General features: G+C 40.4%; 1 protein-coding gene across 3 annotated transcripts in view; it reads left to right on the top strand.

Annotated features, from left to right (window-relative positions):
* MPPED2 (metallophosphoesterase domain containing 2) overlaps positions 1-14,399 on the top strand; it is a 108,808-nt gene extending 94,409 nt beyond the window's left edge. For all 3 annotated transcript variants that reach the window (XM_055722966.1, XM_055722967.1, XM_005436167.4), the window contains exons 5-7: positions 6,878-6,993; positions 9,676-9,789; positions 12,941-14,399. In XM_055722966.1, the coding sequence (XP_055578941.1) occupies positions 6,878-6,993; positions 9,676-9,789; positions 12,941-13,059 (349 nt within the window). In that variant the 3' untranslated portion in view covers positions 13,060-14,399. The remainder of the gene's footprint in view (positions 1-6,877; positions 6,994-9,675; positions 9,790-12,940) is intronic.
* The last annotated feature ends 460 nt before the right edge of the window (positions 14,400-14,859 follow it).

Genomic DNA, 14,859 nt, shown 5'->3' with positions numbered 1-14,859 from the left:
ATGCAGAAGCTCTAATACTTGCTTCTATTAGTAGGCCTTTGTGAATTCTGTTCTTTTTAAAAGTAGAATGAAATTAGCCCTTGAGTCAAGTTTGAATTATTTTCATATTTTTGGGATATTAAAATATCTCCCAGATCTCATTAAGTAAAGCCCTAAATAAAATAATTGCAATACAGTTAGGGATTGGCAAACCTCAGAAGGTTTGGAAGAAATTTCCTCTTTGATGAGCAATTCAGATACTTAAACAAAGGTTGTCTGAGTCATAAACTTGAGAAATTCATCTTCTCCCTTCCTCTCCTTTCCAGTACCCATTATCTTCCTGGTGGTGTCCTCTCTGCTTCATGGTGTACTCTTGAGCCCTGTGCTCTGCATCCTCTGTGTCTTGTAAATCCTCCATGACATTACTAGCAATTTAACCTCCTGCCTGTCTGTTCTTCTGCTCTCAAGTTTCTTAAACCCTGATGTATTTCTATGAGTTTCTTTACTCAACTTGCTTCTGTTTTCTTCTTTTAAAAGAACATGTCTTCCCCACGGAAGACGACTTGTGGTCTTAAATACTGTGTGTTAACACAGTACTGTACTGTTAACACTAAACATGTGAACTGAATGGACATTCATCTGCCAAAAGGCATCGCTAACCATCCAAGACACAGGACAGAAGTTGCCAGTGGTTGGTATGGGCTGGCAGAGAAACCAAATGCTGAAAGGTATCCTCAGAGGTAGCAGGCTTTAGATTTGGGGTCTAGAGCTCAGTTACCAGTCAGTAACAGCTGGGCAGCCTGGAGGCAGCAAAGGCAGAGATGTGCAGAGACTGAGGGAAGAACTGCAAGGTGTGGGATGGAATTCTTTTCATGTACCGTTTTCCAGACATATGGACAGCTAAAGCTGCATTGATTCCTGTATCAGTCCATCCTTCAGGTGATAATCTGGTCCAGATCAGCACATCCAGGGAATGTGCTGAATGGTCCTAACATTTTCTTTGATATCTCCCTGAGATCCAGGCACAGGTCTCTATCTGACAGGAGTCTAAGCTTAAGCCTCCAGTAATCAGTTCGTACAATCCGAGGGAGAAATGGGGAACAGCTGGGTGCAAGGAGTGTGCCAGCTCACACTAGCCTGTAGCAAATGAAGTGGTTGCTGCAGCTTGTCGTCGTGGAAGACTGCTTCCTAGGGAAATGGCATTGTGTGGACACCTTCCCTCCAGACACAGTGGATGGGTGGGAGTTATGTTTCTGAAATGCTTTGTGATTGTTTAAACCGAGTGTTTATAACATAAACCATAAATCGGGTGTTTGGAGTTTATACTATGTAAGTTGTGAGAGATAAAACGGGGGGTGGGGGGTGGGGGTGGGGAGGGCTGGAAGATACAGTAGCATGGCTAACACCATCACAGCACTGGTAACCTGCTTTTGTGAGAGCCTCAGCAGATGTAAGATGCACGGTAAGCAACATCCCAAGGAACCAGACCCCGGGATGCCTCTTCGGTTCTGTGTTACTGCCCTCACTTTCTAAATGGGACACTGAGGTACAGCAGGTAAATGCTAGCGGGAATAACTACAGCTCGAGCCACCAGCCTGTGCCTCTTACTGATATCACAACACTGCATATAATGAGCACATTTAGGAAATCATTTAGCCTTTAAGATTTCCTGGCTGTGGTTGTTATGAAAAAGCATTTGAATATGCACTATAAGAAGGAGCTTAACTAAAAAAAAAAAATACTGTTTTTGTAGCACTGAAGGCAAGTTTCAGAGCCTTTAAAGAAGCTCTTATCTTGTAAAATGTGCTTCCTTAATACATTGTGCACTTGCCCTCCTCAGCCTTTTGTTTCCATGATTACACATGGTCTCCTTCTTCCCCTTCTCCCTCGCCCGCGCTACAATCCCTTTTTGTGTATTCCCACTAGGCACGCTCTGTCCATTGACTGAATGGAGACGGGCACGTGTGCTGCTCTGCCCTGGCAAACATTTGTGCGTGGCGTTCGGGGCGGAGGGAGGAGGATTGAAAGGCTTTTCTCTTCTGTGCACAAAGGTCACTTTCCCCCCCTCCCCTGCTCCATGGTTTGTTCTCTGCTAGCTGCTGCGCTGCCTCCGTTCCCATCTGGGGCTGTAATAGATCCTTTGGGGATGTGTTTGCGAGCTAGTCCTGTAACGGAACGAGTACAGGAGTGCACATTGGCGTCCTGTCCCACTGTTTCTGTTCTCCTAATGGAACTGTCTCTCTCATGAGCCAGGTCCGTGTGTTCCATTCGAATGCTGACAAAAATAAAGAGCATTTTGTTATTGTTTATTAGTTGTGCAGAAGTGCTTCCTGCTGCGATGCCTTTCAGACACCCCCTCGGCTGTTACCCTGTGGAAGGAAACAGACGGAGATTTTTGCCTCCTGTGCATCTTACTCATTGGATTAAGGATAAAATTGAAGCTTTCCTAAAAGACTGGGTAGCCTTAAAAATGAATGAATACATGGGATTAAAAACCCATGAGAGAGTTTATTTATTCTAATCCTGTTTAGAAGTAACTATTGAAATAAGTGGATTTACTAGTGCAAGTGAAAGGAAAAGCTGAATATGGAAGGTCCCGTTGTACATTTACCTTTTGAGTTCTTGAACTCTGAGGATCAGGTAATTAAATTCATGAGCCAGAGGAGGGATGAAAGTAGGTAGCAGGATATACTATCCTTTAAAAATGTTTAAGTTCCAGAAGGAGGTGAAATTCCTTTATCACCTGGATGGACTTGGCCATGGCTTTGTGCCTCCTGTTTCCTTATGTGATGGTGTTGCTTCTGAGGTGCACACACTGAGGAGCAGTTGTAATTTTGTGCCATAAAATAATGCTCCATCACTGTGCTCATTTTGTCGGGTTGGGGCTTTTTGTTGTGGTTTTGGTTTTTTGCGTTTTGTTGTGGTTTTGGCTTTTTTTTAACATAATAGTAAAACAGTAAAACCATATAAAGTAACCTGGGAGAAGGGAGCTCCAGTCACCTGCTGAAGAGGCAGTTCTCTGCTGTTAAAAGCAGATGGGTTTGTGTGTCTTGCCAGGGGGTTCTCCCAATGCACCTGCAAAAGGAGAGTGAGTCTTGTCGCAAAGCTTAAGATCCCCTCCTTCGTGGTATTCTGTCAAGTGAAGTCTGCGTCTCTCGCAGCACAGGGTGTGAAGATAATACACAGCCTACTGCATAAGCATTCTTTTAATTGCAGAAACTGTAACTTCCAAAACGCCAGGTGGAGGGGGATCTGTGGGGATTCCTGCCTGGAAATGAAAAACTGAACAGAGTAACGATGGGCCAGGTGTCTGCCTTTCATGAGGATATTCTCTGTGTCACATCTGGTGCCAGCATAACTGCTACCCCTAAATGATAAGGGAGCTTTGCAGTCAGGGGAGGGCTGAGCTGTCAGGTGAGTGGGGGATCAAGAATTATCATGACGGTTTGATGGTGGAGGAAGGATGCTGTGGAGTGCGGCGTGGCTCTGACGATCGGAGGCTCAATTAGGTTCTCCCGGACACGGGCTGACATTCCGAGCAAGCGGGACTTGCATCACGCTGGGTGTTGGGTATGAGAAGGTGTTCTGGTCCATCAAATGTAAAATGACAAAATCATTTGTAATCTCTCATTACTAGTCCCTGTGGCTTTTACGTCTGCACCTCCCTTGTGGCATTATTCAACAGCTGATAGCTTTCTTTTCTTGCCAGCTACTTAAAAATGAAGTATACTATTAATGGTTGTAGGAGGTAACTGAAATCTTTTACTTAAAACTTCACAGGAAAGAAAAATAGGTCAGATCTTAAATATGGTTACTAATGGCTGAGTAGCCTTTCTAATTATTTGCACCTGATTGCAACTTACCACAGGTGGGTGCAGCCAAAGTTCATTATAAATATTTCTGCCTAGATAGGAGGTGGTTTCTCCCAGTGAGTAATGAGCTTGAGAATACGCTGCAGAAGGCACATAACTACATGCACAATTTTTTCCCTCTAAATTATTTAGAAGTTGAGAGCGACTCTATTTAACTGCTATGCATGCAAAAAAGGGCACTAAAAGAAGTAAAATCTCCCTGTCCAATGCCCCTTGATAGGATGTTGCCTACCTACAGTGCAGGCTTTGTCTTTCCTGCACACATTTAAAGTTTGCTGGGGATAAACAGCTATTCATCTGTCCGCTCACGGGATTCACAGTACATCAACTCCATTTCGTCTGTGCCACAACACAGTGTAGTGCAAACATCGGGTGACCTTCCTTGTGATCTCATCTAAACCTGAATCTGTGCCATAAAGCTGTTTCTCTTGGTGGTGTTCTGAACGTGTCCTCTTTCTTCTTGGCTTTCTGGGGAAGTCTGAACTATCTCAGAAACGCAGGGACTTTCGGTGTGCCCGGTCAGGCAAGGATTTCTTTTTCAGTTTTTGCTTTAAGTGAAGATTTAGGAAAAGAATTCATGCTTTAGATGCTGGAAATCTGCGTCTGTAATCCAGGTGTCCTTCCAGCCATACCTTCTCTTCTCCATTTATTTATTTATTTCCGATGAAAATATTAAGTACTCGAGCATCTTTTTTTATGTGCATGCTGCATAATGGGGAAGGCTTCTTAAAAGTTTTCTTACAAGTGGATTCCCAGGTGGTGCCCATTAGTCACAGCTAATTACAGAGCTCTGGTGAACGAAGAATATATTGGAGCTCTGGTTCCCCTCCTCCTCCCACAGTGCTTCAGAAGAAAATAAAATAAAAAAACCTGCAGACAAATCCAGGTTTTTCTGTGGTTGTAGTCTCCAAAGAGCTCCGGAGAGATCACAGATGTGGTTTCATGTTTCAGGTTTAACTATAGTGTAGTAACTACAGTATTATCTACAGGAGAAATGCAAGTGGGGAAAGAGTCATTAATTGACAGTGAAAAAGTTCAACCTATGTGCTCTGTGTTTGGTTTTTTAAGTAGCTGAATGTTTAGCCAAACCGTATTTTAACTTTTAATGGCAGCCCTGAAGGTTACAATAATCTTGATATGTTAAAACCTTAGGAACAGAATAGGAAAGGAAATTTAGATACGTGTTTCAGAAGGTCAGTCGGAGAAAAGCAGAAACACTTGTGATTTAGTTAAAGGTAAGACACATTCTTCAGTTTTAATTCAGTTGCATACAAATGCAAATAGAAATACAAATGCGTACCTCCTGTGAGGTACACTGACCTTACTTTACAACTTAGGCACTGTTTTAGGTGTGTCAGTGGGTGCACAGTAAGCCAGCGGCGAGAGGTGAAGTTGCATTGTTATGCACATGAGGAACCCATAGCTCACATGAAATGTTTAACTGACATCTAATTTTCCCATCTTTTGTTACCGTTCATCCAGCATCCAGGAAGTCTGCTAGGTCGAACGAGTTCTTATGTGTGTGTAGTATAAAGTACTAGTTCCGTAGGACCACATGGGATGTGTCTATTATTTGTTACTATGGCTCTAGTGACCTTCCCGCTCCTATATTAGCAGTGCTTGCTGTTTTCCCATTGTCAGGAATTCAGACCATACATATAACTGGGTATAATCTTCATTGGTGAAACTATTGTCTGGAGAAAACAAAATAATTACAAAAAATAAAAAGTGACGCTATAACCTCATCAGGAAATTTCCACTTAAATGCGTATTTGGGGCTGAAAGAATGTATAATTTAGAGGGTACAGGAGGCAGATCACATAATGAAATTGTGTAGGACTCTTCATGATCTCTCTCTTTTTGACCGGTATGCTTTTCTTTGAGGTTGGTTTGTAGCTGGTTTTTCCTCCCCCAAATTTGATTTCTGATTTTCAGAACTGCAGTACAGTGAAGGCTGCAGGAGGAGCTTGAGCTCTCAGAAAGATGCCCCCAAAGAACTAGGGCTAGGGCAGGAGCGTCCTACCTAGAGAATGAAGTCCAAATCTGTTGCCCCAGCTCTAGGAGACACACGTGGATGAAAACAAAATCAGTACAGTTGTAACAGCTGTACAAAAAGTTGTTAGTAACAGGTGTGAATATTATAGTCTCTCTTTAGAAGAATTGCTCTGTGTACCCCTGATAAGGAAAGGCTTAATTATCATATACCTGCATTAAAATTACTTGGTTTGGCTTTTATACGTTGAAAAAGTACTCCTAGAAGGTTCGCTTTTCATCACTATGTGCTTGGGTTGATGCATGAACCAATGTCTGGAACAATGCTACGCCATGGTGGAGGAGCCTGAGGATCACAGTGTTCCTTAAGAAATACTACATGAATTTTGAATGCTATGGTCTCTTCAAATTAATAAGTCATTGTGAGACTAAACATTGTGTGACCAAGACCTCTAGGAGGCTCAAGAGTTCAAAGCCAAGTTACATAACAGTGTTCTGATATTAAAAGTACTGAAAGGAGCAAGTCTGAGTGCAGTGATCCGCTGCAGTGCAGATGGTGCGTACAGCCGCTGCATCCCAGCCTCCCTGTTGGACTGGTACCCACTGGCTGCCCTGTGCCCTGAGACATAGACTCTTGCCTCCAAAACGCTTTTGAGATTTTTTGTTTCTTTTGGTAGGTAACGTAAGAAAGGTGTTCTTATGTTTAAACATCCTCAAACTTTGGGGAGGGAAAAAAGAACCCCATTTTAAATTTGGACTGTGTTGTTTTAACTTGCTTCCCTTTCTCTCTAGTGAGTAAATGCCCCCACAGATGAATACTCTTGAAGTACCAAAAGAGCCTAGGATATTATTTTGTATTCAAACACATAGGTTAGTGTGTGTATTTGAACTAGTTTGTTTTAGAGGTATCCCCTTCAAAAAGGCTGTCTGCAAGTTACCTCTGAGGCACAGAAATAGTTTTAATTCAGAAAAATTGGAGAAGGGAAGAGATTTTGATTTTATACTGATGCAGTTTGTCTTATTTTCCCCCAAAGGACACCATGGTTTAATGGATGGGGCTTTAACCTACCCAGAGGTCAGTCTTTGCTAGACAAGTGGAACCTTATTCCTGAGGGAATTGATATACTAATGACACATGGACCTCCCCTTGGTAAGTGAAACAAAAACTGTGTGTGATTTTTTTGCATGAGAATTTTACTTTCAAATAAGCAAAATTAATAATATTAAAAGCTCTACTGTAATTGTACCCTAACTCAAACCTATGCGTTAAGAAGCCTTTTCGGAAGAAATGTAAAGTGATGTTTTGGCTTAGCAGATTTCTTAATAAGAAATAAGGTGTTTTCTTAATAAGATTTTTTTTGTTAAACTCAAGATGGGGAAGACCAAATACTTAAGTCTGTAGCCGGTATAGTTTAACATTTTATTTAAGAACAATATTCATCTGACAAATATTTGCCAATGCCATACAATTTTGCAGAAACTGATTAAAACTTTTTTCCACTACAGTGACATGTTACCGTAAGCTTTTAGAGTACAGGAGTATGCAGTCACATCTTCTCCTTGATAATGTCCTTGTAAACTTACAATATGTAACAGTCGTTTTAGGGATATTAATTGGCTTATAGCAAACCTGTGAAGGAGTAAAATTATGTTCTTAGGTAATTGTTCCTTACTCAAACTAATGACAGGTGAGCACAACTCCATGAATGCGTGATTTGTTTTTTTCATTAAATAGTTGAATTTTTCATTTAGTTTAATTTTGCTTGCTTGGTAAATGTGAGTAATTTACTGAATACCCATTTTAATTCTAAGTTCTAAACTACATTCTAATGGCTTTAAAAAGACACCAGGATGATCATTCAGCAGAGGCAGGAGTACTCAGTTTCTGAAGCTGCTGAAGCCCACACTAAAACCATTTGAAAATTCCTGCTATTTTTCCCTCTCCTGTACCCCACAAGACAGTATCTTATGTTATTTACTGCGATTTTTTAAGACACGTGGCAAGCAGTCTAAGATAGTGTTTTAAATATTTCAGTTGGTTTCACAACTGAGCATCTGCCTTTTATAAATAGGGTTTATCAAGATAAGAAAGTGTGTCAGTCTCTTCATTACCGTTATTGTTAGTAGACTGATTTTGTCAGCTCTTGAAATCCAAGGGGTCAGATCATCACTTGAAGTCACTGACTTTTGAGATGGTAGTGAGTATAAAAAAAAGCTTTTCAGAATTGCAAGGTGCCGTCATAAAACAGCATTTAAGTGCTACCAGGTTGGCTCAGAGCTTCTCAGTGACCGTGGAGTCGGGAATTAATGCATGCTTATGTTTTCTGCCACAATTAAGTTAAGAGTCAGCAATGTAAGCAGAGCTAAGGAAAAAAAAAAAAAGTCCAGAAAGTTTTTTGACGAGTAGTATACTTTACCACTCTTTTTATATCCTCGTTACTCTTTTAATACTACTTGGAGAATATTCTAAGATGATCTGCAAATTTTCTTTAATCTGAACTAGAGCTACCAGCATGCTGCTTCAATGAAGCAGCGATACGCCATCCACTGATGGTGGATCGTGCCGGGTATTGCAAACCAACGCTTTGAATAGCACTCTTTAATCTGTTTATTTTCCCAAAGAAGCAAAAAAACCCACAAGCATGCTTATGATGTTTCATGGGTGCTATTTTAAATGGGTTGCTAATTCATCTGCTCTGAATTGGGTTCATATAGAAATGCTGTGATGCTGCAGACACTAATGAGTGCTTTAATTGAGTAAGCGTACTTAAATTTTGGTTTTGATGGAGATAATGGAGGTTCAATTTCAAAAGGTTGGCACTGTATTTTAACTACAGGCACAGATTAGGTGTTAGTACTGTTTCTAAAAGGAGGGGCCGTAGGTCTCAGCGTGCATGATAGCATTGACAAAATGCTGCTTTTTTTTTTTTCCTCCATTGAAATACATGTTTTATATTGAAATGTTGCTCCATTGAAATACCGTAAATATGAAGGGAGGTAGAGCTGTAACTGGACTCTGTTCTCTCCAAAATTCAGTCAAGTTCATGCCACAACATGTTTTTACTACCTGGGATAAACTTGGCGGAGGGTGTAATGACTCTAAAGTCAGTAGAAGGGTGCTATAGTGGGATGTGGCTCCTGATTGCCCTTTTACTCCTCCTCATTCATCTTGTCCTTCTGATCCTTGTCAACGCTAGTCCAAGCAGCAGACTTCTGTAACACATGATGTCAAGTTTTGTGCATTTTTCCAGATTATCCGTAGGGTTGAGTGGCAATGTAGTCAACTAGCATTAGCTTGTTAAGCAGTTTTGCTACATTGCTTGTGGTTGGTGACCAGGGGCTCAGAATTAACCTGACACTTGCAGACTGTGGTCCTCTGGAAGATGTGCAAGACTGTATTTTAAATCTTTGGGGTGGCAGAGGTACTGGGTTGTAGATCAGATCTTCCTGAAGTGTTTAATTTCTGGAGTAACCATGTAGCTGGCTCAGGAAGCTGACTGCTGTAAGAGCCTGGGGAAGGGGAAGAAAAATCTGCAGCAGTGCCAGGAATAAATGTCCCAGGGTTTCAAGGTGGAAGATGACTTTAAACCCATAGTTTTTTTTAAAAAAAAAATCACATCCAGAAAAATATTAATGCAGATGGAGGGAGGAAATCTTAAGCAAGACAAAGTGACAGCGAAACATTTCTTAAAAGCCATTGTGTGCTTTAATGGAGAGGTTACGACTACAGATAATGTAATAAACCTTCCATGAATTATGACTTCCTGAAAGACTACGTGAAACCTTACCTGAATAGAGAAAATTAAGAGTATTGATTGCATTTTGCCTTCAGGTTTTCGAGACTGGGTTCCAAAGGAGCTGCAGAGAGTGGGTTGTGTGGAGCTGTTGAACACGGTGCAGAGGCGAGTAAGACCCAAACTCCATGTCTTCGGTGGGATTCATGAAGGTAAGGAGCAGCACTGCTCCCCTCTTTGATCTCAGCCTGATTTCAAAGAAGCACATTTTGATGGTGTGTTGCAAAGGATAGATAACAGCATATTGAACTAAAGTAGGGAGGGAGTTGAGGGGAGTGATTGCATGCACAGCACTTTGTAAATTCATGCCAGAATTGACACAGGCTGTTTCAGGAACGTGTGCTACATTTAGCCACCTACATCTTTCACTGTGCAAAGGTGGTTCTATACAGGTTCTTTGAAAGTAGTTCAAATTTTGACAAACTTGGCTAGAGAAACAGATGAGATTCCCCACACTTGCAAGCCAAATTGAAAATTATCCCCATTATTCCAAGCACAGGAGCCAAGAAGTGTGCTAGGGAAAAAAAAAAAAAAAAGAAAATCGAAGTCAACTTACTGTCTCAGCTCACCTCCCTCAGTGTATAAGGAAAGGCAGAAAGGAGGGCATCTTGAGTCAGATGTCAGGAGAGATTGCCAGAACTCATTTTGCATACATTTCTAAAACCATCCTACAATACATTTTGTACTGTGTATGTTACCTCCCAGCAGTCTCGTATTTTGGAAGAGATATTTCCCCACTGTCAGTACCAGATCAGGCAGAGTGTGAAGCTTCAGAAACAGTAAGCTCAGTTTGTGGCAGTGGAAGAGGCTGAGAGATAAAATACGTTTTGGAGACACTTAATTATTTAATACGACTTTGTAGCTTTCATATGGCAGAGAGACAAACACTGGGAGTTCTGCCTGAGAGAGAGTGTAAGACTTTGTGACCCTAGAACTCGAAATTACACGTTAAATGCTTCATACTGTCCCCCCTGGAGGTTTCTCCATTGACTCTAACTAGGTTCTTCTTAGGCTTAAAGGTTTGGAGAATTTCATAAAAGAAAAATAAAAAATAGGACAGCTTTCTCAGCTAGTGGTGTTAGTTTTTCCTGAAGCCCTTGTGACTTCCTACAATGAGTTTCATGCCTGGTATCTGTAAATATAGACTTTATAATATATTGAAATGCTGACTTGACCTTAAGTAGTATAGTGGCACAAATAGCAGTCTTCTAATGCATGCAGGAAAAGATTGGATGTTTGGTATAAATGTTAATCCTTGCATATAATAAGTGAGTACAGCAAGACTTCCAGCTAAAACGTAAAGTGCCTGCAGCCTTTGTAGGCACATTGGATGATGAAACTTTTAGTTGTAATACTGTTAAGTAATGGGAGAGGAAAGTGTTTTAATGTACAAGATCATTATTATGAGAAAGCACTGAGGAACCACGTGCAGCACCTTAGATCTAAATCTCATAGGAAAGGTGGCAGCACATATTAAAAGTGAATGTTCAAATGAATTCTTACGAGAATACCAACAAAGTTGTTAAAATCCTGTTTAGTACTTATGCAGAAGACAGAAGAACGGCTTGTTCCAGTACAGAAAGAAATAGCCAAGTGTTAAGAGCATTATCGTATAGTGCAAAATTAATTCTTATCCAGCTCCAGCTGAGGTGAACATGCACCACTTTCCATTGAATCAGTGGAGGTGATGCAGGGTTTTTTTTCCTGGTTGATAAGCAAGAACAACTGCAAACAAGGTTTTTCCCACCATGAGATGATCTAAATCAAAATTGCCAGTCTAAATAAATAAAGTAAAACAGGCGGACAGTGCAGCAATTCTGAAGTGATTATTCTTTCTGATAGACACTGTGGGTAGCTGTATTTATCTTAGCTTTCAGACAGCAGTGATCTGTACTGTATCATAATGGTTTAAAAGAAAAACATTTTTCCCCTGCGGGTTTGTGATGGGAAGGTCTCTTCCTCCATGAAACTTGTGATTTTTATTGTTTTGGGATTTTTTTGGTTTTTAAAGTAGTGTTATTTGGTGCCAAATTCTTCCTAGATTTTTTTTTTTTCTAGCTTCTTCGTTAGCTTTTTGTGGATGTCAGCTGAAAACAATGGCAAAACTTTTTCTCACCTTTTGCACTGGTAGAACTGGAGCCCCTGTCTCCTTATCCTTGAGACAATGTCTCTAAGAGGAGAACTTCTACCTGCTCCGTATCTCTGTACTTCTGTTGCCACATTTTCTCAGCTCACATTTGCTGAACGAAGGCTGAGGCGTGGTGCGGTTGATGGGTCGCTATAGTTTGCTCCGCTTGCCTGACATCACTGGAGCGCACAACCCTGTGTGCCCTGTTCCTCTGCGGCAAGCGGGAGAGGGTGGAGGCCAGCGGAACACCGGCATTGCTGCGGGTTCCTCAGACATGCTCCGAACAAGGGCATTGCCGGCTAGATGTTTAGAAGGTTGAGAATAGTCTTCAGCATCCTGAAACTCATGCCACGGTGTTACTGAGGATCAAGTCCTTGGCATGCTGAAAAGCCTGTGATTAATATTCACTGCTTCTTGGTTTTCTTTTGGGAATGAGTTACCAAGATCCCTTCGTAATGAAAAGCAGTCATCTGTTTAACCTTCACCTCCGTTTTCGGCTGAAGCGAGGGGTCATCCATTGACCTCCAGGGCTCCGTCGTGTTATAGCAGCAGATTCCTTTCCTTAGTCATGATTTTCACTGGTAGATAACTTACATATATATATATATATATATATATATATATGTATATCTTTAACCTGCTAGTGAGTTTCTGAGGTTTCACAAGCCAGCGTGAGCTCCAGCTTGGCAGTCCTGTGACAAGGAGGTGGATGATAAGGGCGAGCACGGGGAAAGCTTACTGGCTTTGGATCATTGCCCAAAGAAGGGGTTTTGTAGGCAAAATCGAAGTTACTTCTAAAGCTTTTGCTCCTGATTGGTCTTTTTCTTATGACAGACATTAGAGACATACAAACTACAGCGCGCTAATTAATTAGAAAAAGTACCTGTGTGGTTTTGTCTCTGTTTCTGCTGTGTTCAATTGCAACAGGGGATTTTCGATGGAGGAAAAAAGTATACATAAAACAAAAGCATCAGTTCTTTCAAAGACAGTACGTTGAGGGTTGGTTGGGTTTTTTTTTCAATCAAGCCTTTGTGGCGGCGTTCAAGAACTTGTGTCATTTTGAAGGAATTAATTTTATTCCAAAGCCTTGATCCCACAACAAGCTTTCAGCACAGGTGCCCACGGGCAGTATCGTTTGTTTATATTACAGTAAGCATGACACGTTCTCCCTACAGGTTATGGCATTATGACAGACGGTTACACGACGTACATCAATGCTTCAACGTGTACAGTCAGCTTTCAACCAACCAACCCTCCAATTATATTTGACCTTCCAACCCCTCAAGGATCATGAAGCACTACTGCACATTTGGAACTGGGGAAGGTCTATAAACTGCCATTTTCTAATTATAAAACTTACATTCTGTTACATGTTTATTTCAAAAAGCCGGGGAGGTGGGGTGGGGTGGGGGGAGGAGGGGATTTGGGAGAACCATGGGGATTTTGTTTTGGGGTGGGGTTTGGGTTTTTTGGGGTTTTTTTTTGTAAATTGCTGGTACAAAAGAAACAAGAAGAAAAGTTAGAGGTTGTGCTTTTTGGAAATGCAGCATTCATTTTAAATTGATAAAGCATTGTGAATTTGTAAAATGAATTTTGTTTTTCAATAAATTTGCCATTGTAAATTGTTATAGTGTTCTCAAAAGGACAGCCAAGCTTTCTTTTAATAAGTGAGAGACCTTATTTTAATATTATATTATAAGCTAAAAAATAGGCAGCATTTAAAAACACCCAAATTTGCACAACTTATGTTATTGTCGGGGTTTTTTAAGTGTCTTCTTTTTTCCTAGGTCTAAATGTTAGCTTTTCATCTCCATTTATATCAATTTGTTTTTTTAGTAGCACAAACACTATTTTGGGGTCCATTTACCTCTTGATATGTGTGCATATACTGAAACTTGTTTCTGTTAACAGTAGAATGCAGCAAGGGGAGGATAGACTTCTCAGTTGTTTGTCTCTACCTATTATATACGTTAAAGACTGATATAGATAGCCACAGCCTGTATGTGATACCGACCTTTTATTGTTTGTTTTTTAAATTATTTTAGCTTTAAAAGACTGGGGGTGAAAGCTGCAAAGAGCAGGTATTTCATGCAGTAAAAAAAAAAAAAATAAAAAATGTAAATGCGGACTCCTTTTAAATATGAATTTATATATATATGTATTTTTTGTGCATTATAACTAAGCTAGGATTTAATATTGCCAGTATAGCATCTGCAAAATTATGCTGTACAGCACATCTAAATTATGAAGGATGTGACACATTTTCCAAGTGCTGAAGGCCTTCAAGAGCCCGAGTTAAATCTTTGTCATAGTTCAGGCATGTATAAAGTCAAATGGATACAATCAAGCCTAACTAAAATAAGGCTTAGTTGTCCTTTATATTTAAATATTCTTCTTGTCTTTTTATTTCCTTTTCCTTATTTTGCACTGTGTGTAAATGCAATCTCGCTAGCACAAAATATTGTTGCAGATAGTTATTTCTGTTCTACCACTGTAAATGCTATTGAGCTTTGTTCTGTTTTATGTTACCTTGTTAATGGAATTTAGAAAAGCAGCTGTTTCTTTAAATTTATTGTGATATTATATCTAGCGGCCTTTATATGCAAATAAAATTGCAAGATTTTTAAATATGCGGTTTAAAGGAATTTTGCATTTTTCTGTAGCATTAACAGCTGGGGGGACAGTGCTAAGGGTAAGAAAGAACTTTTCTATTTTTCAATATTTTTTTTTTATTGCTTACCATTCACAGGATGTCAGTTGGGACGATAAAGCACTCAAGGCTTTTCCTTCCGTTTTTCTGCCATCCATCTTTCCATTCCTCTTAGACAGAAGAGATTTTGTCTTCCGATGTTATAATTCAGTGCAAGTTCGCACAGTTACGCCTTATAGGATGCTATTCCAGATGACATGAGGAAAAATTGATTAGGCAGTAACCTTTGTACTTCCTCACTTGGTCATTAGTGCCGTGCTTCAGGTGCCTTGTGCTCATCCACTGTAGGTTAAGAAATGAATAGTCATGGATGAAATATATCACTTCTTTATCCGGATCTCCTCTCAGTTTTGTGGCTACAGCGGGATCCACCGCTGGCAAGGG

Source organism: Falco cherrug, chromosome 10 (genome assembly GCF_023634085.1).
Source record: "Falco cherrug isolate bFalChe1 chromosome 10, bFalChe1.pri, whole genome shotgun sequence".
Classification (NCBI taxonomy): domain Eukaryota; kingdom Metazoa; phylum Chordata; class Aves; order Falconiformes; family Falconidae; genus Falco; species Falco cherrug.
The sequence above is the reverse complement of the archived record's forward strand: the minus strand, read 5'-3'. Positions and strand labels throughout refer to the sequence as shown.